This window comes from Delphinapterus leucas, chromosome X (genome assembly GCF_059928025.1).
Source record: "Delphinapterus leucas isolate spDelLeu-1000000601 "Yukka" chromosome X, BTC_Dleu_Yukka2, whole genome shotgun sequence".
Lineage (NCBI taxonomy): Eukaryota > Metazoa > Chordata > Mammalia > Artiodactyla > Monodontidae > Delphinapterus > Delphinapterus leucas.
The window spans coordinates 78,575,858-78,601,350 of NC_143150.1; the positions used below are offsets into that span (position 1 = coordinate 78,575,858).

A 25,493-nucleotide genomic window follows, 5' to 3' on the forward strand; every position below is an offset into this window, starting at 1 on the left:
GGGATTTTGAAGGCTCAGGGAATGGACATTTGCCTTCCCACTCACCTCTCTAACTATTTACTTGCTGATTCCTGATGTTTCATTTATTGTGATTCATTTATTTGACTTAAGATTTGGCCCACTGTTTATAACGCAACCAACCCCTAGGTGAGGTAACACCAAGAACTAGGAGTTATTTTTATTTTCCCAGTCTGTTTTCATTTTTATTTTATGAATGTCACTTTTCATTGTACAGGTTTGATCTTTATATAGTTGAACATCTCCATATTTTCCATACATCACTGTGGCTTTAAAACTTATCCCTCTAAACCTTTTCTATAATTAAAGCTTTTTTTGCCCTGGACTGAGGGGAGACAAACTCCAACCTTCACATCATAAGTTGCAATGTCCACTTTGAGATATCTAAATAAAATCTCTATCATTGTCTTCTTGAGCATAAATCAGAACAACTTATCATTTTTCATGCTCTGATGCTGTTTCTGTTCACTGAATTCTTTCCAAATTTGGGGGCACAAAATGACTGAGAATTGGGGGAGTGGAGAGTAAGGTGAAAGGTATTAACATGAATTCCTACTATATTTCAGCCATTGTGCTAAGTGCTTTTTCACACGTTATCTCTTTTCATCTAATACTTAAACATCTCTATGAGGGGGAGTAGGGACCTATAGGTGGTTTCAGGGTGTTCCAGACTGGGAAAGGTATGAGGGGACCCTGGCAAGATTCAGCCCTCCTGGAAGCCCAGATGCATACCCAGTTCTGGCAATATAAAGAAAGCAGTTAAAATGAGGTTCTGAAGGTTATTGGAAGCAAGACATACAGTTTGGTCATCCTCAAAGAGGTAAGAGTTGAAGGATGATGGAAGGGGTACTGTCAGTTCCCTGAGGGAGAAAGCAGAAGAAAAAAAGATTTGATGTCAGTACCTTGGTGATTACTTCTATTTTGAAGCCAGGAGAAAGAAAAGGAACTAAAGAAGGAAAAGCGCACTCAGAGAAGAAGGCGATAAGGGCAGTGCTGTGGCTTGATAGTCAAGGGAAGAAACCCCATTTCAGCATGACATCACTCTGGGAACATGGCTGTGACCATCTCCTCTGGCAACAATACAGACAGAGCCCAGAAGCTAGCCTGCTGCTCTGCTACCATAGATGCCAATGAGAACTAGGATAGATTGCAACCAAAATGAAACACAGATGAAAGCATTTGGTGAACAGTAAACATACTCACACACAGGTGAACACATGTCTTGGCAAATCCTTCTGACCATTACCAGCTTATTTTTTGGTGGAAGGGAATTATCCAAGGAGTCAGAAAAATTACAAAGATAATTAACCAGCTCCTTTTGCTGCCCAGCAGTCCTAAAGGATACTATTTACAGCATCATAGAATCCCAAAATGACTGAGCTAGAGTACCAGACCAGCTAGTCCAATCCCTTTGTGTTAGAAATGTGGGAACAAAAGCCCAGAGAAAGGAACAGACCTGCACAAAGCCACACAGGGAGTTAATGGCAAAGCTGGACAGAGAATCCAGGTCTCCTGCCTCCTCTTCCTCCCATTTGATTCTGAGTAAATGAGAAATGAATGAGGAAAGGATTGATGACAAATGTTTCCAGTAAGTTGATGAATTTTTAAAAGCATATCTGGTAAAAAATAGAATCTCAAGAATGTCAGCACTACAGAAGTCCCTAGAGTTCATCATCTAGTATGATGTTATTTTATAAATGAGGAAACAGACCCAGAGAAGGCTTAGATGTTTAGTGGTGCAGCAAGTCCCTCAACATAACTCTCCTGCTTTCTTAGTCTACCTCTTCATGGAAGCTGATCAGCATAGATTTAGAAAACCTGCATAAATTTATTTAATAAAAAAATACAACAAAAGTAATTGTTCACATGATTTCTCACCTCTCCTGATCAGAATGCAAGTGCTATGGGGACAAAAAGTTCAAGGAAATGAGAGAATGACTACATCACTTAGAAGAGGATAAATAAGAAAGGACAAGGGTAGATGGGCTAAATGACTCACATCTACTGGGGGTTGGGAGGATGGATGACAGTGAAATAAACCAGAGAGGGCCTTAGGCTTACATCTTGCTGGGCTTAGAAAATGAGGCTTTAAGCATGTATCCTCTGTTAGGTATTTCATTTTAAGTTCCAGGGGACATTAGAGAGTTCTATCCTATTGTTGTAAAGATGGTAAGACAAAGGCAGTGTCAGAGCTGGGATGTGAATCCAAGGTCCTGGACTTTGTAGCCAGTGTTTCTTCTCCTCCCTTGCATTCTGGAGGAAGCTGGTAATGTTTATTAAGAAAATTCAGTAGAGGTATACTAGGCTACTTTTCTAATAGGGTTTTTCACAATAAGGTTTACAGACTTGGAGTGGGGCTCCCCTACTCTACCAGCTCTTCTTTATACCTTGCACTTTACAAGTGGAGGATCTAGGTCAAGGACTTTGGGTAGCTGAGAAAGGATAGAGAAGTGAGAAAGTTCAGTGACACAAAGCCATCAAAAATAGCAAAAATCTCAGCTGAAACATTGCCTGAAAATACCTAGCACAATCCATGTAGGCAGATGCAAATTATATGCTAATTACCCACAATTCCCATCTACTAGGGGAATCTTGGTTAAGGCTTCAATTACTCCCCCACCCCATTATATGAATTAATAGGCCAGAGTAATTGAAGGAATGAAGGACGTGCAAGTTTCTGGAAGAGTGAAAATGGGATTACCCATCTCTGCCCCTAACTCACTGGTTGGACCGAGGCAGGTCAATTAAAATTTCTGCTCTTCAGTTTTTCCATGTGCCACATGTGGGGTCCCTCCAATTCTAACATCCTATGGTTATCTTCCAGTCTTTCCTGTCTCAGTGAATGGCACTACCCTATTACCCAAGCTAAGAATCCAGAAGTCATTTTAGATGCCTCTATCTTTCTCTCCGTACATCCGTGAGCTAATCATATCAGTTATACTTCCAATAATATGTTTCCTATCAATATATTTTTCTTTATATTCACTGTTATAATCCAATCCAAGTCACCATCATCTATTTCCTGGATAACTGCAATAATCTCCGGGCTGGTTTTCCTGCTGCCATTACTGTCCCAATACAATCTATTTTCAGAGCAGTCACAGTGATCTTTAAAAACTAGATGATGTTACTCCCTTACTTAAAACACTCAATGGCTGCCTACAGTAAAGAGAATAAAATCCAAACTCCTCACCATGATTTACAAGATACTGTTTGTCTCTGCCTTCCTCAGTCTACTACTGTTCTCCTCAATCAGTCAGAGACCTGTCTACTTCTTTTGTTTTTTGTATCATCTTTATTTTTTTATTATTATTATTTTAACATCTTTATTGGGGTATAATTGCTTTACAATGGTGTGTTAGTTTCTGCTTTATAACAAAGTGAATCAGTTATACATATACATATGTTCCCATATCTCTTCCCTCTTGTGTCTCCCTTCCTCCCACCCTCCCTATCCCACCCCTCCAGACGGTCACAAAGCACCGAGCTGATCTCCCTGTGCTATGCGGCTGCTTCCCACTACCTATCTACCTTACGTTTGGCAGTGTATATATGTCCATGCCTCTCTCTCGCTTTGTCACAGCTCACCCTACCCCTCCCCATGTCCTCAAGTCCATTCTCTAGTAGGTTTGTGTCTTTATTTCTGTCTTACCCCTAGGTTCTTCATGACATATTTTTCTTAAATTCCATATATATGTGTTCGCATACGGTATTTGCCTTTCTCTTTCTGACTTACTTCACTCTGTATGACAGACTCTAGGTCTATCCACCTCATTACAAATAGCTCAATTTCGTTTATTTTTATGGCTGAGTAATATTCCATTGTATATATATGCCACATCTTCTTTATCCATTCATCCGATGATGGGCACTTAGGTTGTTTCCATCTCTGGGCTATTGTAAATAGAGCTGCAATGAACATTTTGGTACATGACTCTTTTTGAATTATGGTTTTCTCAGGGTATAGGTCCAGTAGTGGGATTGCTGGGTCATATGGTAGTTCTATTTGTAGTTTTTTAAGGAACATCCATACTGTTCTCCATAGTGGCTGTACCAATTCACATTCCCCCCAGCAGTGCAACAGTGTTCTCTTTTGTCCACACCCTCTCCAGCATTTATTGTTTCTAGATGTTTTGATGATGGCCATTCTGATGGGTGTGAGATGATATCTCATTGCAGTTTTGATTTGCATTTCTCTAATTATTAATGATGTTGAGCATTCTTTCATGTGTTTGTTGGCAGTCTGTATATCTTCTTTGGAAAAATGTCTATTTAGGTCTTCTGTTCATTTTTGGATTGGGTTGTTTGTTTTTCTGTTATTGAGCTGCATGAGCTGCTTGTAAATTTTGGAAATTAGTCCTTGTCAGTTGCTTCATTTGCAAATATTTTCTCCCACTCTGAGGGTTGTCTTTTGGACTTGTTTATGGTTTCCTTTGCTGTGCAAAAGCTTTGAAGTTTCATTAGGTCCCATTTGTTTATTTTTGTTTTCATTTCCATTTCTCTAGGAGGTGGGTCAAAAACGATCTTGCTGTGATTTATGTCATAGAGTTTTCTGCCTATGTTTTCCTCTACAAGTTTGATAGTCTCTGTCCTTACATTTAGGTCTTTAATCCATTTTGAGCTTATTTTTGTCTATGGTGTTAGGAAGTGACATAATCTCATACTTTTACATGTACCTGTCCAGTTTTCCCAGCACCACTTATTGAAGAGGCTGTCCTTTCTCCACTGTACATTCCTGCCTCCTTTTTCAAAGATAAGGTGACCATATGTGCGTAGGTTTATCTCTGGGCTTTCTATCCTGTTCCATTGATCTATCTTTCTGTTTTTGTGCCAGTACCATACTGTCTTGATTACTGTAGCTTTGTAGTATAGTCTGAAGTCAGGGAGCCTGATCCCTCCAGCTCCTTTTTTCGTTCTCAAGATTGCTTTGGCTATTCGGGGTCTTTTGTGTTTCCATATAAATTGTGAAATTTTTTATTCTAGTTCTGTGAAAAATGCCAGTGGTAGATTGATAGGGATTGCATTGAATCTGTAGATTGCTTTGGGCAGTAGAGTCATTTTCAAAATGTTGATTCTTCCAATCCAAGAACATGGTATATCTCTCTGTCTATTTGTATCATCTTTAATTTCTTTCATCAGTGTCTTATAATTTTCTGCATACAGGTCTTTTGTCTCCTTAGGTAGGTTTATTCCTAGGTATTTTATTCTTTTTGTTGCAATGGTAAATGGGAGTGTCTTCTTGCTTTCACTTTCAGATTTTTCATCATTAGTGTATAGGAATGCCAGAGATTTCTGTGCATTAATTTTGTATCCTGCTACTTTACCAAATTCATTGATTAGCTCTAGTAGTGTTCTGCTAGCATCTTTAGGATTCTCTGTGTATAGTATCATGTCATCTGCAAACAGTGACAGCTTTACTTATTCTTTTCCAATTTGGATTCCTTTTATTTCCTTTTCTTCTCTGATTGCTGTGGCTGAAACTTCCAAAATTATGTTGAATAAGAGCGGAGAGAGTGGGCAACCTTTTCTTGTTCCTGATCTTAGTGGAAATGCTTTCAGTTTTTCACCATTGAGGATGATGTTGACTGTGGGTTTGTCATATATGGTCTTTATTATATTGAGGAGCGTTCCCTCTATGTCTACTTTCTGGAGGGTTTTTATCAAAAATGGGTGTTGAATTTTGTCAAAACCTTTCTCTGCATCTATTGAAATGATCATATGGTTTTTCTCCTTCAATTAGTTAATATGGTTTATCACATTGATTGATTTGCGTATATTGAAGAATCCTTGCATTCCTGGAATGAACCCCACTTGGTCATGGTATATGATTCTTTTAATGTGCTGTTGGATTCTGTTTGCTAGTATTTTGTTGAGGATTGTTGCATCTATGTTCATCAGTGATATTGGCCTGTAGTTTTCTTACTTTGTGACATCCTTGTCTGGTTTTGGTATCAAGGTGATGGTGGCCTTGTAGAATGAATTTGGGAGTGTTCCTCCCTCTGCTATATTTTGGAAGAGTTTGAAAAGGATAGCTGTTAGGTCTTCTCTAAATGTTTGATAGAATTCGCCTGTGAAGCCATCTGGTCCTGGGCTTTTGTTTGTTGGAAGATGTTTAATCACAGTTTCAATTTCAGTGCTTGTGATTGGTCTGTTCATATTTTCTATTTCTTCCTGATTCAGTCTTGGCAGGTTGTGCATTTCTAAGAATTTGTCCAGTTGTTCCAGGTTGTCCATTTTATTGGCATAGAGTTGCTTGTAGTAATCTCTCATGATCCTTTGTATTTCTGCACTGTCAGTTTTTTCTTCTCCTTTTCATTTCTAATTCTATTGATTTCAGTGTTCTCCCTTGTTTTCTTGATGAGTCTGGCTAATGGTTTATCAATATTTTTTATCTTCTCAAACAACCAGCTTTTAGTTTTATTGATCTTTGTTATCGTTTCCTTCATTTCTTTTTCATTTATTTCTGATCTGATCTTTATTATTTCTTTCCTTCTGCTAACTTTGGGGTTTTTTTGTTCTTCTTTCTCTAATTGCTTTAGGTGCAAGGTTAGGTTGTTTATTCGAGATATTTCCTGTTTCTTAAGGTGGGTTTGTATTGCTATAAACTTCCCTCTTAGAACTGCTTTTGCTGCATCCCATAGGTTTTGGGTTGTCGTGTCTCCATTGTCATTTGTTTCTAGGTATTTTTTGATTTCCTCTTTGATTTCTTCAGTGATCAGTTCGTTATTAAGTAGTGTATTGTTTAGTCTCCATGTGTTTGTATTTTTTACAGATCTTTTCCTGTTATCGATATCTAGTCTCATAGCGTTGCGGTCAGAAAAGATACTTGATACAATTTCAATTTTCTTAAATTTACCAAGACTTGATTTGTGACCCAAGATATGATCTATTCTGGAGAATGTTCCATAAGCACTTGAGAAGAATGTATATTCTGTTGTTTTTGGATGGAGTGTCCTATAAATATCAATTATGTCCATCTTGTTTAATGTATCATTTAAAGCTTGTGTTTCTTTCTTTATTTTCATTTTGGATGATCTGTCCATTGGTGGAAGTGGGGTGTTAATGTACCCTACTATGAATGTGTTACTGTCGATTTCCCCTTTTATGGCTGTTAGCATTTGCCTTATGTATTGAGGTGCTCCTATGTTGGGTGCATAAATATTTACAATTTTTATATCTCCTTCTTGGATCGATACCTTGATTGTTATGTAGTGTGCTTCTTTGTCTCTTGTATTAGTCTTTTTTTTTATGTCTATTTTGTCTGATATGAGAATTGCTACTCCAGCTTTCTTTTGGTTTCCATTTGCATCGAATATGTCTTTCCATCCCCTCACTTTCAGTCTGTATGTGTCTCTAGGTCTGAAGTGGGTCTCTTGTAGACAGCATATATATGGGTCTTGTTTTTGTATCCATTCAGCCAATCAGTGTCTTTTGGTGGGAGCATTTAGTCCATTTTCATTTAAGGTAATTATCGATATGTATGTTCCTATTCCCATTTTCTAAATTGTTTTGCGTTCGTTATTGTAGGTCTTTCCCTTCTCTTGTGTTTCATGCCCAGAGAAGTTCCTTTAGCATTTGTTGTAAAGCTGATTTGGTGGTGCTGAACTCTCTCAACTTTTGCTTGTCTTTAAAGGTTTTAATTTCTCCATCAAACCTGAATGAGATCCTTGTTGGGTAGAGTAATCTTGGTTGCAGGTTTTTCTCCTTCATCACTTTAAATATGTCCTGCCAGTCCCTTCTGGTTTGCAGATATTCTGCTGAAATTCAGCTGTTAACGTTATGGGGATTCCCTTTTGTGTTATTTTTTGTTTTTCCCTTGTTGCTTTTAATATGCTTTCTTTGTATTTAATTTTTGACAGTTTGAATAATATGTGTTTTGGCGTATTTCTCCTTGGATTTTCTCTGTATGGGACTCTCTGTGCTTCCTGGACTTGATTAACTATTTCCTTTCCCATATTAGGGAACTTTTCAACTCTAATCACTTCAAATATTTTCTCAGTCCCTTTCTTTTTCTCTTCTTCATCTGGAAACCCTATCATTCATATGTTGGGGCGATTAATGTTGTCCCATAGGTCTCTGAGACTGTCCCCAGTTCTTTTCATTCTTTTTTCTTTATTCGGCTCCGCAATAGTTATTTCCACTATTTTATCTTCCAGGTCACTTATCCATTCTTCTGTCTCAGTTATTCTGCTATTGATCCCATCTAGAGTATTTTTCATTTCATTTATTGTGTTTTTCATCGTTGTTTGTTTCTTCTTTGGTTCTTCTAGGTCCTTGTTATATGTTTCTTGCATTTTGTCTATTCTATTTCCAAGATTTTGGATCATCTTTACTATCATTATTCTGAATTCTTTTTCAGGTAGACTGCCTATTTCCTCTTCATTTGTTATGTCTGATGGGTTTTTATCTTGCTCCTTCATCTGCTCTGTGTTTTTCTGCCTTCTCATTTTGCTTATCTTACTGTGTTTGGGGTCACCTTTTTGCATGCTGCAGGTTCATAGTTCCCTTTGTTTTTGCTGTCTTCCCCAGTGGCTAAGGTTGGTTCAGCGGGTTGTGTAGGATTCCTGGTGGAGGGGACTAGTGCCTGTGTTCTGGTGGATGAGGCTGGATCTTGTCTCTCTGGTGGGCAGGTCCATGTCTGGTGATGTGTTTTGGGGTGTCTGTGGACTTATTATGATTTTAGACAGCCTCTCTGCTAATGGGTGGGGTTGTGTTATTGTTTTGCTAGTTGTTTGGCATAAGGTGTCCAGCACTGTAGTTTGCTGGTTGTAGAGTGAAGTTGAGTTCTGGTGTTGAGATGGAGATCTCTGGGAGATTTTCGCTGTTTGATATTATGTTGAGCTGGGAGGTCTCTTGTTGACCAGTGTGCTGAAGTTGGCTCTCCCACCTCAGAGGCACAGCACTGACTCCTGCCTGTAGCACCAAGAGCTTTTCATCCACACAGAAAAAGAGGAAAAGGGAAAAAAATCATAAATCTTGCTCTCAAAGTCCACCTCCTCAATTTGGGATGATTCGTTGTCTATTCATGTATTCCACAGATGCAGGGTACATCAGGTTGATTGTGGAGCTTTAATCTGCTGCTTCTGAACCCTGCCTACTGTCTTTCACAGGCCAAGCATGTTTCTGCTTTAGAACCATTGCACTGGCTAATCCCTCTGTCTGGAATACTCTTTCTCCAGATCATTGTATGGCTGACTCCTTCTCAGGTCTCTAATCCAATGTCATCCCTGGAGAAAATCCTTCTCTGACATCCTAACTTAAACATTTCTTCTTCTGCCACCACTCTATTCGATTATCTTCCTTTTTAAAATTTTATTTATTTTTTAAAATTATTGTGGGGTGTAATTCATTTACAATGTTGTGTTAGTTTCAGGTGTACAGCAAAGTGAATCTGTTATACAAATACATATATCCAGTCTTTTTTAGATTCTTTTCCCATATAGGCCATTACAGAGTATTGAATAGAGTTCCCTGTGCTATACAGTAGATCCTTACTAGTTATCTATTTTATATATAGCAGTGTGTATGTGTCAATTCAATCTTCCAATTTATCCCTCCCCCTTCCCTTATCCCATGGTAACCATAAGTTTATTTTATACATCTGCAACTCTATTTCAGCTTTGTAGATGAGTTCATTTGTAGCCTTCTTTTAGATTCCACATATAAGTGATACCATATATTTGTCTTTCTGTGTCTGACTTACTTCACTTAGTATGAGAATCTCTAGGTCCATCCATGTTGCTGCTGGAGTAATATTCCACTGTATATATGTACCACATCTTCTTTATCCATTCCTCTGTTGATGGTCATTTGGGTTGTTTCCATTTCTTGGCTATTGTAAATAGTGCTGCAATGAACATTGGGGTGCACGTATCTTTTAAAATTACGGTTCCCTCTAGATATATGGCCACGAGTGCGATTGCAGGATCATATGGTAGCTCTATTTTCAGTTTTTTAAGGAACCTCCATACTGTTCTCCATAGTGGCTGTACCAGTTTGCATTCCCACCAACAGTGTAGGAGGGTGCCCTTGTCTCCATTATCTTCTTCTAGTTTTTTACTGGCCTTATCTCTACCTAAAATTATCATATTTATTTGTTTGTTTTCTTTTCCATGATTATTGTCTCGCACCTCCCACTAGAAACTAAACTTCATGAGGGGAGCAATAGAACATAGTGGTTAAGAACATGGCTTCTGGAGTCGGACTGTCTAAATTCAAATCCCAGTTCTGCCACTTATTAGCTGAGTGACCCTGGGAAAGTTACTTAAATTCTCTATGTCTCAGCTTCCTCTTCTGTAACATGGGGACAGTAATAGTAATACTTCATAGGGTCGTTGCAAGGGTTAAACTGAATTAATACATGCAAAGCACTATATCCCTAGTGCCTAGAAGAGTGTCTGGCATGTAGCAGGTGCCTAAGAAGTATTTAATGGCTGACTGAATGAATGAATCCTGATGCCTCCTGCTCCTTCCCTCCTTTCCTGTCTAGTTTCCCCTCACGACTGACTCTTCCTTCAGGAAGCTTTCCCTGACCGTTCTCTACTTTCTAGGACTAAGTTGGTTCTCCTATTTTGTGTGCTCACAGAACCCAGACTTCTAGCAATCCTTAATTGCTGCATATAGTTGTATATTTATGTGTGTGTGATCTTTTTAATAACTGGTCTCTTTAACTACAAGCTTGGTTAAGGAAGGGCCCATGTCTGTCATATCTACTATGGGATCTCTGCTGCCTAGCATAGTGCCTGACACAAAATGTACACAATAAATATTTCTTGGCTGAATGACTCAAAAACTTTGGCTTATTTTTCTCTTAGAAATGCTGATTAAGAAACATGACTTGAGAAATTCAGTATTTTGCAGCACTTTTAAAATTAATTTTTATTGGAGTATAGTTGTTTTATAACGTTGTCTTACTTTCTGCTGTTCTTCAAAGTGAATCAGTTATATGTATATATATATTCCCTCTTTTTTAGATTTCCTTCCTATTTAGGTCACGACAGAACATTGAGTAGAGTTCCTGTGCTGTACATTAGGTTCTCATTGGTTACCTATTTTATATATAATAATGTATATATGTCAATCCCGATCTCCAAATTCATCCCACCTCTCCCCTTACCCCTTGGTAACCATAAGTTTGTTCTCTACAACTGTGTTTCTATTTCTGCTTTGCAAATGAGTTCATCTGTACCATTTTTCTAGATTCCACATATAAGTGATATTATACAATATTTATTTTTCTCTTTCTGATTTACTTCACTTTGTGTGACAGTCTCTAGGTCCCTCCATGTCTCTGCAAATGGGACTATTTCGTTCCTTTTTTATGGCTGAGTAAGATTCCATTGTATATATGTACCACATCTTCTTTATCCATTTCTCTGTTGATGGACATTTAGGTGAATTTTTTTGAGAGATTTTTCTGCATCTATCGAGATTTTCATATGGTTTTTATCCTTCAGTTTCTTAATATAGTGTATCACATTGATTGATTTGCATATGTTGAAGAATCCTTGCATCTGTGAGATAAATCCCACTTGATCATGGTGTATTATTCTTTTAATGTGTTGTTGGATTCAGTTTGCTAGTATTTTGTTGGAGATTTTTTTGTCTATGTTTATCATTGATATTGGCCTGTAATTTTTTTTTCCGTGACATCTTTGTCTGGTTTTGGTGTCAGGGTGATGGTGGCCTTATAAAATGAGCTTGGGAGTGTTCCTCCCTCTGTATTTTTTTTTCATCACGTTTTGAAACGCAATTCAGATTGAAAGCTGTTTTTGCGTCTCTGCCTCCTGTCTTAATTCAGTTCATTATTGAAACAGAGGGAAAGATGTATGAATTCAAACATTCTGGCCTCCACTCTTTAAATTTCGATATGTTCCTTGAAAGTATCAAGAAGAAACTGGCTCACTTCCCCTTTGCTAACTCCTTACATTTTAATGGTATTCATCCCAACATATCCTGCCTCCTTACCTGTTTCTTAGTAATATGGAGAATATTGATCCTGATAGGACTGAGCTATTTTATTCCCACCACCTCAAATCAATGAACTTTTTCTAATAAAATAACACATTATAACTCAGTGCTAGCACAACTCCAAAATATTCTCTCATCTGTTACAGCCTTCTGATCAATCGAGAGTCATTGAACACCTCTTACTATATGACTACCAGCTTGGCTTGAAGATACTGTTTGAAGTACTGTTTCAGGAGCAAGAGCAGAAGGTATGGTTTCTTTCTATTCCCCTCTTTTTACCTGTAACATTTACCTTCCTCTCACTGCTAGCCTGATTTCTTACAACTCAGCAAGGTGCAGGTGAGACACCTGTTATTAAAGGTGTCAAGAAGCCAAGACAAATCCATGAAAGCTACAAGGAATGGACCATTTTCTTAATTGGATACTTTAACTGTTACAAATAGCACAAAACTTACTCCAAGCTCCAGATGCTTCCAGGGCCCCTTCACCTAGATTAACTGTCATCTACCTTTAATGTCCTTGGATTGGGAGCATGGAACACACTTGGCCCTCTACAGGTTCCCTTTATTGGGTGTAATTTCTGGCCCAAGTAACAGAGGAGTTTGTATTCCATTGGGGTAGCAGCAGTTTGATATGGGTAATGTGGGGCTATGGGAAGAGCACAAGCCCCTGAGTACAGGGCTCTGTTTCTGCATCAGACAGTCTGGGTTTACCTTGGATAAGTCCATTGCCTCTCTTGGCCTTGGTCCTCATCTGTGAAATAGGGTTTTGGTGAGGCTTGTTAGACATTTGCCAAATTACTTTGAAAAATCGTATTGTAAACCTATTAACACATTTAACTGAAACAGATACAAAGCTATCTCTAGACCCTTACCAGACATGTGAACACAGCATGAGGTAAAGATTCTAAGAGGAAGTGGATGGCAGAAGAAGAGAAATTAGTTTTAAAACCTCAGAGGCCATTCCTAAATTTTTCCCTCCACATCCCCATGCACACCTTCCATTTCTCTTCAAACAAGAGTTAACTTATAAAGTGATATTTTGACATAAATATATACATTTAAGATGCCATTTTACTTTTGTTCTTCATATTTTTTCATAGATATTCCCAAGTCCCTTGGTCCAACCTGAGCCCAGGCTCTAGCTTTGTAACTTACTTTGTGGCCTTGGCCAAGCCAGTTTTCCAGAGTCAGTTTTCTTCCTTGTAAAAACAGATAAATCTACTTATCCCCTTCACAGAGATTGAGAGAATGAAATGAGGGACTCTACATACAGCTCTCAGCACAGTAGCTGATACATACCAGGCACTTACATGGATCTGTTCCCTTCCCCCACCTCTTATAGAACAGGGCTGCAGCAAATTCTTGGCTCTGGACTCTAAGGTAGAGTAGCTCAGACCCACAGTCTTTCTGACCAACCAACTCAATAGTCTTCAAACGCCTGCTAGTGACACTACAAAACAAGGATCTTCAAGATCACAAGGAAACTGTTAGGCTGGACACCATGGAGACTTTCCTGGTTGTGAAAGTTATTATGTCTGGGATCCAAAGAAGAGAAGGGCTTCAGTTCCTTCCCTAGAAAACTCTTAAAATCAGTGTGGATATCCAGAATGTCATGAGACTCATGTTCTACTATTGTCTCACTCCCCAAAATATCAAGCCCTGTATTTAGCACTATCTTGGAAAGATCTCACTGACTACTTACAATGGGCCTTTGAGGTGGGGCTAAGTAGGTCTATTTTTCAGATTAGGAAACTGAGGCCTAGAAAAAGAAAGGACAAGATCAATCAGAGAGAGCTCCAGCTTACTTTTAGTTGAGTGAGTCAAAGTCCTCTCTGGGCCTCTCCATTCTCTCTGAGCAATTACCTCTTCTTACATGCTCTCATCTCCTCCCAGTCATTCTCCGCTTTGCCTCTAGAGTTACCTCCCTAAGACATCCTTCCAACCTTATCACTCCCGTGCTTTGAAACATAAAATAACTTGGCATTATTTAGCACACTTAATAAATGTGTATTGGATGAATGTGTGCCTATAGGATTAAATCCAAACTCTATTTTGGATTAAGTTAAAGGTCTTTCACAATCTGGTTCCAACCTAGCTTTTCTAGGTACATCTCCCATTTCTCTTTCCCACCTCCCCACTCCATATATGAACCTTATGTTCCAGACACCTTGGCTCACTTGTTCTTTCCTTTCTATATGTGTTGTGCCCTGTCCTGGAAAGTCAGTCCTCCCCAGTGGACTGGAAAATTCTCAGTTATATTTTGAGACCAATTTACATCTTCTCTGCTCAGATTACATTTTATCCATTTCTGTATTGTGACAGCACAATGCACTGTAATTAATGGGTTACTTTTCTTTCTCTCCTGTTCCTCAAAGGCAAGGACTTGCTTTTATTTATCTTTGTTTCACCCAGTGCCTCCCCCAGTACTTCCTTCGTTGACTGACAAAATTTGAACTCAGTAACTAGAATGGATGGAGAGCTGGAAGGAACGTGGTCAACCTCTCCCCATCCTTCAGCCTTTGCAGCTGCTCCCTCCTCCCTTCCACCTCTTCTCCACCTCCATCTGAATGCCAAAGCCACGAGTTCCCAGACAGCTGCCAGAACACTCAACCTCTCGCTCGCACGGGCCAAACGAATATCACTATTCCCTTGTACTCCTCACGACCTTTGACACAATTATCTGTGACAAATTGACTTAAAGTGCAGCTGCAGGAAGAGAAACAGGAATGTCTCGCTTGGCCTTCTGGGAGTTGTAGTCCTGCAGACCCCCGGGCTGCCTGGCTGGTCCTGGAGCTGCGGACTACAGCTCCCAGGCCTTCTCCATGTCCCTACCGCACAGGCTCAGAGCCCCATGCCGGGAGGAGGTGGTTACATTGTGTCTATTGTATCCCTGGGCTTGTGTGTTTGTACATTTCTCAGGACGTGAAAGTGAGAGTGAAAAGCATGGCAGATGAACAAGAAATCATGTGCAAATTGGAAAGCATTAAAGAGATCAGGTAAGTGGAACTTTGCAGCGCCCTCCCAGTCCCCTCCGAAGCTACCCAAATCCCTCACTGCGGGAGAGGGCTGCTAGCTACGGAAAGTGTCTATTGTTGGGCTACTTGCGGAGGGGGACTGAAAACGATCCCATTCACCACGGAATTCAAGGATGGGAATGAGGCAGGGGAGAATCGGAACTGAGACTATCAGAGAGAGAGAGAGAGGCAGACAGAGAAACAGACCTACCGAGAGGAATCTCTTGCCAGATGTGTCTGAGAAAGCCAGATGCAGACACACGGTGTAAGTGTGTTTGTGTTGGTGGGGGGACAGGGGTGGGTGGGTGTTGGTCCAAAGACAGCTTTATGCTTCTTGGGTGGGAGTTGGGGGAATGGCATTCTTGGACACATTATTTTTTAAAGTGTTTGTAAGATCCAAGGTGTATTTGGCTCCTTGCTCTTTAGGTGTCTAGATTTGTCTCTTTCAGTCTTCTGTTCAACTTCAGGACCTCGAGCTCCGGCGAGCCTTTTGAGAGCAGAGTCTAACACATCGGGGCTGGTGGCGGCTGCTGGGGGCTGCAGACTGGGGATGCGGAGGAATCCCTGCAGGCCAGGATAGGGAGGACAGAGAGCACTCGCTCTTATGTATTTTTTGCTTTCACTTACCACTTTCTTCCTCTCCTACCCGGTGCTTGGGAAGGGGGATGGGAGTGATGGAGACTGGGGAGGCAGTTGCCGCCTGCAACAGTTGCTCTCAGGCCCCAGGAGGTGATGGGCGAATGGGCGGGATGCAAAGTGCGTGTTGCCTGCGTCCCCTACCCCTTTTCTCCAGGAGTGGCATTGGCTAGGCAATGATGCTGTCCTTGCTCAGAGCACAATAACGCCAGTTGAGTGGACTGCCTGGGCCAATACCAGGCCTTCCTTCACCCACTCTTCTCTGCCAGGACCCCCTCCCCCCCACCGACCCGACTCTGCCTCGGCTTCCACCCTCCTTCTGAGGGTGCCCTGGGTTGGGCTGTTCCCTTTAGTGTTTTCCAGGAACCTGAAGAAAAATGGGGTAGGATATCAAGTGTGTCCCTTTAAGAAATAAGAGTTTGACCAAGAGATTTAACTCTTGGAGTGAATACCTTGGGTGAGACTCACACAAGATGGTGGTGGTGGGGAAGCACCTTGGCTTTTCTGTCCTTTGCAGGGGTTATATTTCTACTTCTGCTGGAGAATAAAAGGAAGGGACTATTATTTATTGAGCCCCTGGTGTGCCAAGCTGCTTGACCTACTATTGCGCATTCGGCTATCCTGAGAACTTCCTACACTTCCTTTACAACTGGGAAAATGGAGGCTCAGAAAATTTAAGTAATTTCTCCAGAGCCAAACAGTTTGAAAATGCCAGATTTTGACAAGAACCCAGTCAATTTGTGTGCAGAGGCTCTGGTCTTCCCACTCTATCCCTTCAGGGCCTAGGAAAAGGTAGACAGGGTTTATATTGCAATTTTTTTTCTGCAAAAGGATCAGGATATAGGGAGTGAGACACCTTGGTGCAGGAAAAAGTCAGCTGTCATAATAACAGTGCAGCTAATAAGAAACTTATGCCTGCAAGTGAAGAGCCTAGACTTATTTTTACCAGATTTTAAAGGAATTCCTACCCAACCCCAAGGGAAGGAACAGTTGGGAACAAGGAAAAGTGACCCCTTCTAGTACAGACAAAATGGGGGGCCATGGCTTTGACCCTCACCAGTGTTAAACCTGGCATTCCTACCACTACTAGCTGGGATGGGATCCTAAGAGGCCTAAGAGAGGCCAGAACTCTCACCCTCAACCAGCAATAACAAAGATCCTCTCCCCAGCCTGGATGTCAATCAGAGACCCAGTGGAGAACCTGGACTTGTACTGCCCCCCTTCCCTGCAAAAGTAGCACATCAGAGGAGGCCTGCAAAGACAAAAGTGTTAAGAGAGATCCAGAGTGTCCAAATTTAATTGAAAAAAAATTACTTGACATACCAAGATTATCAGTTTCAGTGGCAAGAGGAAGTAAACAGATGCCAGGGTTGAGAGGACACAGAGGTTGGAATTATCTGACAAGGATTTTAAAGCAGCCATCATAAAAATGCTTCAGGGAGCAATCACAACACACTTGCAACAAATGATACAATATAAAATCTCAGCATTTAAATAGAAAGTCTCAAAAAGAAATATAAAACACAAAGAAGAACCAAGTGGAAGTTTAAAAACTGGAAAAAAATCTCTAAAAACTCAATGGATGGGATCAACAGCAAGATGGAGAAGACAGAGGAAAGAATCAGACAACTTAAACATAAAACAATAGAAATAACCCAGTGTAAAAAAACAGAGGGAAATTAAATGTAAAAAGAAAAAAGAAGAAAGAAAGAAAGAAAGAAAGAAAGGAAGAAAGGAAAGAAAAGAAAAGAAAAGAAAAGAAGGAATTGAGCAGAGCCAGATCCTCCAGACTTGTGAGACTATAACAAAAGATCTAATAGTCATGTCAACAGAATCTCATAAAGAGAGGAGAAATAAGGCAGGACCAGAAGTACCTGAAGAAGTAGTGGCTTAAAACTTTCCAAACTGAGCAAAGGGCATAAATTTCTAGATCCAAGTAGCTAAGCAAACACCATCAAAAAGGCTCAAAGAAATTCATACCAAGACACATCATAGTCAACCTTCTGAAATCAGAAGCAGAGAAAAGATGTAGGAAACAGCCAAAGAAGAACAACATCTTACCTGTACCTTCAGGGAAAAAAAATAGAAAGTCAGCAGATTCCCCATCAGAAACTGATGAGGCCCTAGCAGGAAGTAGCACAACATTTTTCAAGTGCTGAAGGAAAAGAACCGTCAACCCAGAATCCTATGTGCAGTGGTAATATCCTTCAGGAATAAAGGGATAATCAAGACATCCTCAGATGAAAGGAAACAGGGAATTTATCAGTAGGAGGTCTACCCTATAAGAATGAAAAAAGTAAGTCTTAAAACAGAAAAGAAACAATAAAAGTAGGAACCTTGGAAGAAAGAGTACAGTAGGCAAAAACATGGGTACATACAACAGAATTTCTTTTCCTCTTGAGTTGTATGAATCCTGTTTGATGATTGGATCAAAATTTATTACACTGTCTCACGTGGTTCTGAATGTATGTAGAGGAAATATTTAAGACATTTATTTTATAAGCAGGGAGTATAAAAGAATGTAAAAGGGAGGTAAATTTCCATCTTACTTATCCATTTATCTGTTGAAGGACACTACGGATTCTTCCATATCTTGGCTATTGTAAATTATGCTGCTATGAACACTGGGGTGCATGTAACTTTTTGAATTAGTGTTTTCATTTTCTTTGGATTATATACACAGGAGTAGTATTACTGGATCATATGGTAGTTCTATTTTTAGTTTTTTGAGGAGATAAATTCTGTATGTTGTCATTTATATGTGGAATCTAAAAAATAAAACAAATGAATGAACATAGCAAAATACATAAACAGACTCACAGATATAGAGAACAAACTAGTGGTTACCAGCAGGGAGAGGAAAGTGGGTGAGGGGCAAGATAAGGGGTAGGGGATTAAGAGAAACAAAATACTATATATAAAATAAATAAGATACAAGTATTGTAAAACACAGGGAAATAGTGCCAATATTTTATAATAACTTCAAATGGAGTATAATCTATAAAAATATTGAATCACTATGCTGTACATTTGAACCTAATATTATATTGCATGTCAACTATGCTTTAGTTAAAAAAATTATAGATATATCAAAATGAAATTTGAAGAAAATGTTCAAGTCACCCACAGGAAGGCAGGGCAAAGAAAAGAGAAAAAACTAAATCAGAGAGAAAAAACAGGTAACAGAAAATAAAATAACAGACTTAGCCTTAACATATCAATAATTTTGTTGAATATAAATGGTCTAAATACACCAATGAAATGACAGTCGATTTAAAAACATGACTAAACTATATGAGAAAGGGTCAATCCATGAAGAAGACATAATTCTAGATGTGTATGCACCAAAAGTGATTTAAATTAGCCTTCTTTTGATAATTTTACAGTAATATGCAAATGTTATATGACTTGGTTTAAGAACTGAAAATAGGGAAATTATTACAAATACAACTCGATTTTCACACGTGGACCAGTAAAACATGTATGAGAGGTGGAGAGAAGGAAGGGGTAGAAGGAACTGGAGAAAGGAACTAACATTAGTTGAACACCTACTGATTTCAAAGCTCTTAGCTCATTTAGTGTTCAACTCTTGCTAATGGAAATCTGTGGTAGGAATTATTATCCCCATTTTACAGATAAGGATACTAAGGCTCAGGGAGGTTAGGTAACCTATCTATGGTCACACAGCTAGGAAAGGAAGAGAGAATGTATCCTCCTATTCACATGGCATATGCATTTCAACAAATGCTGATAATCTAATTAAGCATTATTCACAGTTCTTCAACTGCTCTAATCCTAAATCCCTCAAAGTTATAAACAAAGCAGCCTATTTCTGTTAAAAAAATAATTTTACTTCTGTACTGAAGTAGCAGTGATGAGGATAATATCGCCCAAAAACCTGATTAAGTCAAGCTAAGAGTGAGACACACCCCCAGGCACAAGCACAGAAATATATACACATTCATAGTGACACACATTCATGTACATGCACACTGATGGCAGAATTTGAAGTGGAAAATGTCTCAGGAATGGATTCTCCCACCACAAACCATTCCCCACTTCTGACTCTGACCACATGCTCACAGCCCTGTCTTTCCTCCTAACCCCAACCACACTCCAACACTATGCTGCAGACCTTGGGCCCCAAGTCCCACACTGGTCTATTTTGCCCATCAATTTCTTGGGCTTCCAAGTGGTGATGAAGGAGCATGTGGATATGTGGAAAGGAGAAGGAAAGAATGAAACAAAAGAGGAGAGATGGAAAAGAGAGAAGGAAAGGAGAAGAAGCCATGAGGCAAAGAAAGTGAGTGTAGCCACTGCTAGAGCAACCAGAGCCCTTCACCAGCTCCCCAAATACATACTAATATTTCCTTAACATGCACATGCCATTCATACACACACACTGCACACATCCATGGCCCTAGTGCACACATATCCATACACAATAAACTTTCCTCACTTAAGAAAGGAAAAACTCATTTGGAAGTAAATATTGTAGCATTAAGTAGGTCCTCTTAAGTCTTTTCCTTAAGTCTTCTCTTTTTCTCTCTCTACACATTCTCCTGAGTTACCTCTTATATTCCTACAGCTTCAAATATTATCTTCATATCTCCAGTCTCTACCCCCTAACTTCCTCCCAAGCTTCAACCTGATATATTCCACAGTCTACTGGGCTTGTCCACCTGGTTGTTCCACAGACACAGCTGAAGTCAATCAACTCTTAAGATTTTGTCTCTTCCTGCCCCAATCCAGCTCCTCCCACTAAACCACTTGTTTAATGCCATCATTCTCTGCACAGTTACCTCAGATTGAAACCTGGATATTGATGCTGATTACCCTTGCTTTGTTATAACTCACATTTGATCAGTTAGCAAGTCCCACCTTCAACATCTGGCTCATATTCATGCCCCACTCTCAACCTCCACACTCACTGTCCTGTTTTAGGCCTTCATCATGACCAACCTGGATAATTATAATATTGTATCGCTTTCTACCTATAGAATTGCTTTCTTATCTTCAGTCTGCCCCCTATTTTTAATTCCATCCACACTGCTATGAGAACTACCTCCCTAAAGCACTGGGGTTACTATGTTATTCCTCAAACACATTCACCGATTTCCCATTGCCTGTAGCAGTATTTTTCAAAACACAGATCGTGAACCATTAGTAGGTCATGAAATGAAGTAGCTGCTAGTAGGATTTGTAAAAAAAAAAATTAAACAAAATAAGATAGAAAATATCAGCATACATTGCATAAGAAATGGTAGGTATTCTCTGTGGGAACTTTTGTTTCAGTTTTCTATCTGTGTTTGTGTGTATTGGGTCACAATATAAGATTCATTTATCATTGTAAGTCATTTCCTACTGTATGTCCATAGACATTTGCCTATAATTGTTGCCATGGCATTCATGTCCCTCTCCCCAACAAGTCTGTCCCAGACCTACCTTTCCAATCTTATCTACTACCTCTCATTTTCATTCACCTTATTCTTTATCCACACAGAAGTTCCTCACTGTTTTATATATTTCCATTTTTCCACGCCTTTGCTAATGTCGGTCCTTCATTTTTTTTTTTAATTGGGGTATTGTTGCTTTACAATGTTGTGTCAGTTTCTGCTGTACAGCAAAGTGAATCAGCTATAAATATACATATATCCCCTCTTTTTTTGGTTTCCTTCCCATTTAGGTCACCACAGAGCATTGAGTAGAGTTCCCTGTGCTATACAATAGGTTCTCATTAGTTATCTATTTTATACATAGTAGTGTATATGTCAATCCCTATCTCCCAATTCATCCCACATCCTCTTTCCCCCCTTGGTGTTCATACATTTGTTCTCCACGTCTGTGTCTCTATTGCTGCCTTGCAAACAGGTTCATCGGTACCATTTTTGTAGATTCCACATATATGCATTAGTATACGATATTTGTTTTTCTCTTTCTGACTTATTGGGTTGGCCAAAAAGTTCATTCAGGTTTTTCTGTAAGATGTTATGGAAAAATCCGAATGAACTTTTTGGCCAAAACAATACTTCACTCTGTATGGCAGTCTCTAGGTCCATCCACATCTCTACAAATGACCCCATTTCATTCCTTTTTATGTCTGCATAATATTCTATTGTATATATGTACCACATCTTCTTTATCCATTCATCTATCAATGGCCATTTAGGTTGCTTTCATGACCTGGCTATTGTAAATAGTGTTGCAATGAACATTGGGGTGCATGTGTCTTTTTGAATTATGATTTTCTCAGGGTATAAGCCCAGTAGTGGGATTGCTGTGTCATATGGTAATTCTATTTTTAGTTTTTTAAGGAACGTCCATACTGTTCTCCATAGTGGCTGTATCAATTTACGTTCCCACCAACAGTGCAACAGGGTTCCCTTTTCTCCACACCCTCTCCAGCATTTATTGTTTGTAGACTTTTTGATGATGGCCATTCTGACCAGCATGAGGTGATACCTCATTGTAGTTTTGATTTGCATTTCTTTAATAATTAGTGATGTTGAGCATCTTTTCATGTGCCTCTTGGCCATCTGTATGTATTCTTTGGAGAAATGCCTATTTAGGTCTTCCACCCATTTTTTGATTGGCTTGTTTGTTTTTCTGGTATTGAGCTCCATGAGCTGTTTGTATATTTGGGAGATTAATCCCTTGTCCATTGCTTCATTTGCAACTATTTTCTCCCATTCTGAGGGTTGTCTTTTCGTTAAGTTTATGGTTTCCTTTGCTGTGCAAAGGCTTTTAAGTTTCATTAGGTCGCATTTTAAAATTTTTGTTTTTATTTTCATTACTCTAGGAGGTGGGCAAAAAAGATCTTGCTGTGATTTATGTCAGAAAGTGTTCTTCCTATGTTTTCCTCTAAGAGTTTTATACTGTCAGTTCTTATATTTAGGTCTTTAATCCATTTTGTGTTTATTTATCTGTATGGTGTTAGGGAGTGTTCTAATTTCATTCTTTTACATGTAGCTGGCAGATCCCTCTTTCTTAATGCCCTTCCCTTATTCCAAGCCTGTAAATCCTACTTATTCTTCAAGGAAGATCCAGAGCAAACACCATCTCTTTTTCAAAACCTCAAATTCCCTAGTCCAAATGAATCACTTACCCCTTTGGGCTCTCACAGGGAGATTTATTATAGCACTCAAGTTATTCTGCCTTATGGTAAAGTTTTTCTTTTTTTTTTTGCGGTACGCGAGCCTCTCACTGTTGTGGCCTCTCCCGTTGCGGAGCACAGGCTCCGGACGCTGCAGGCTCAGCAGCCATGGCTCACGGGCCCAGCCGCTCTGCGGCATGTGGGATCTTCCGGGACCGGGGCACGAACCCATGTCCCCTGCATTGGCAGGCAGACTCTCAACCACTACGCCACCAGGGAAGCCCCCTATGGTAAAGTTTTGAATTGACATGAGTCTGCCTTCCTTCCTTCCTTCCTTCCTTCCTTCCTTCCCTCTGTCATCGTTGTGGCAGCTTCAGCAGGCTCCACTATCACCTCGCTTGAAAACTAAGTCAGCTTTGGCCCCAGTGCTCACTCAACAACAAGTCACAGAACAGCTGGCAACTCTGGGACTTAGGGGTGGGCAAGTCAAGCCAATTCTGACTACAAGAGAGAGAATGCAAGGGAGTTGACATTTGGTGCTAAGCTATAAGAAAGTCTTCAAGGTGAACTTTTCAAAGAAAACTTCTTTTCCAACAGTAGCTGCTTTTCCAGATGCACAAATAGATATTAAATGGAAGAACACTTGGTACTTAGGCAGTGTTCTCATCAGACTAGAGTAGGCAGGAAAAGCTGGCTCCTTTTTTTTCATTCAGTTACATTTACCAAGCACCTGTTCTAGGGCATACACAGGGCTTGGATATTCTCAGAGTCTAAGATGAATTAGACCTGTTCTCAAGGATCTTAGAATCAAGGTGAATAGCTCTGTTCTCTCCCCTGAGTTCTGTACTGACACATCCAACTTCCCACTTAACCAACCCCACTGGATATATCACTGGCACCTTAAACAGACCCCAACAGAACTCTCAACTTTACCCGCATGCCCACCCCCAATCTCCTTTCCTAGTCTCCCCCATCAGTAGTAAATGTCACCCCCATCCCCAAATCTGGAATCATTCTTCATTCTTCCCTCTATTACTCCATGTATCTAAAACAGTAGCACAGTGGTTGTCAAACTTGGGCGTGCATTAGGCTCCACCTGGCGGGCGGTTGAAACCTAGATTGCTGGATCCCATCTTCAGAGTCTCTTATTCGGAAGGCCTGAGAATTTGCATTTCTAACAAGTTCCCAGGCAATGATGTTGCTGCTGGTCCAGGGAACACACTTGGAAAAACCACTGCATTAGTAAGACCTGACGGATTATGCCTATGTAATATATTCTGGATCTGTCCACTTTCCACCATTCCCTTAGCTCATCAACAAATGTGGGCAGTTTTCCATCCAACTCTGCTGGCCGGTGTCTTCACTTTGTCTGCCCATCCTCAAGTCCTACAGGTCCCAGCATTCCTACTCTGCTTGTTGAGTGAGTGTTGGGGCTAAGTCACCCCTTAAGCTGGGTGACAGTTGAGCCCGCCAAGTTTGTCCCAGGAATAGATGATCCATTGCCCTAGAACCTCTCCTGCTCTCTATCCTTCCTTCTCCACATTAGTCAGCAAAGAGCCATTGGAAAGAAGTTAGCCAGCTGAATATTTTTGTCTTGGTCCAGGACTCTGTCTGGAGAGGCTGTGGCCTAGGGAGGTCAGGAATCTTCATTCAAGATTTAAGTAAGACTGTAGCCCCAGTGATTGTGGAAAACCCTAAGGAAGTATTCTGTGGATTTCCTGGGATTCCGTGGTCATACCAGCTGCGCCTTAGCCTCTTGGGAGGATTTCATTAGGACATTTTCCATATAAAATTGGGTCATTAATGACTTGGATGCTTTCCTCACTTGTAGGGCCAAACATTCCACAGATTCCATCGCGTGGAGTCATCCAACAGCTCTTTGCAGGGCTACACTGAGTCCTACTTCTCAGGTAGATAGAATTTCCAAGTTTCCAAGAGTTTCCATGATGTGCCCTATTTCACCCTTAAAATTGGTGACTGACTGATCCAGGACAAGATTCACCCCATTGGCTTGTTTTCCATGGCTTGAACTAAATCATATGAGGAAAGTTCCTTGGTATGGTGAAAAGGTCATCAGGTTCAGCACACTGGATTCTGCACTTCCTGGCTTTGTGATGTTGGGCAGGTCACTTTACTTCTCGCAGCCTCAAATTCTTCATCTGTAAAAATGAAGCTAAACACACCTAATTATGTGGTCATGATGAAGATTAAATTAGATAGCGTATCAAGTGCCCAGCACAGTTGCTGGAACATAGTAGACACCAAAAATAGATAGATAGATAGATAGGTAGATAGATAGGTAGATATTTTTATTAAATAAATCCTTTCTTAACACCCAATTCCTTCCCAGTTTCTGGAACTTATACACTCTTAGTAAATGTTAACTGAATGAATTAAAGCCCCCCACCCACGGTAATATCTTTCTTTCTCTGAGACTACTGAGATTACAGTCAGTACCCTGGACTTACCACTTATTTGCATTCATTATTGTCACTCAAAATGTAATTGTTGAGCCAAAGCAGTGTGATAGATGACATGGAGTTTACAGACAGAAATATGGTATGGTGTCAGTTTCTAGAAGGCTCTTATATATATAATTATCCAGATTTCAAATTGCTTCATTTGAAAGTCTGTACATGTAGAGGACCCAGAGGACCATAGCTGCATGCTCTTGGACTAGTTCCTTTCCCATTCTGGACATGTTTCTTCATTTCTGAAATAAAGAGGATAGATTTTATTGGTGGCTTTGAAGTAATGTTC

The 25,493-nt window shown here is 39.9% G+C and overlaps 1 protein-coding gene across 2 annotated transcripts in view; it reads left to right on the forward strand.

Annotated features, from left to right (window-relative positions):
* Positions 1 to 14,873: 14,873 nt before the first annotated feature.
* Positions 14,874 to 25,493, forward strand: part of LOC149744302 (zinc finger C4H2 domain-containing protein) — a 36,094-nt gene continuing 25,474 nt past the window's right edge. For both annotated transcript variants that reach the window (XM_089904464.1, XM_089904465.1), the window contains exon 1: positions 14,874 to 14,986. In XM_089904464.1, coding sequence (XP_089760590.1) covers positions 14,934 to 14,986 — 53 coding nt within the window. In that variant the 5' untranslated portion in view covers positions 14,874 to 14,933. The remainder of the gene's footprint in view (positions 14,987 to 25,493) is intronic.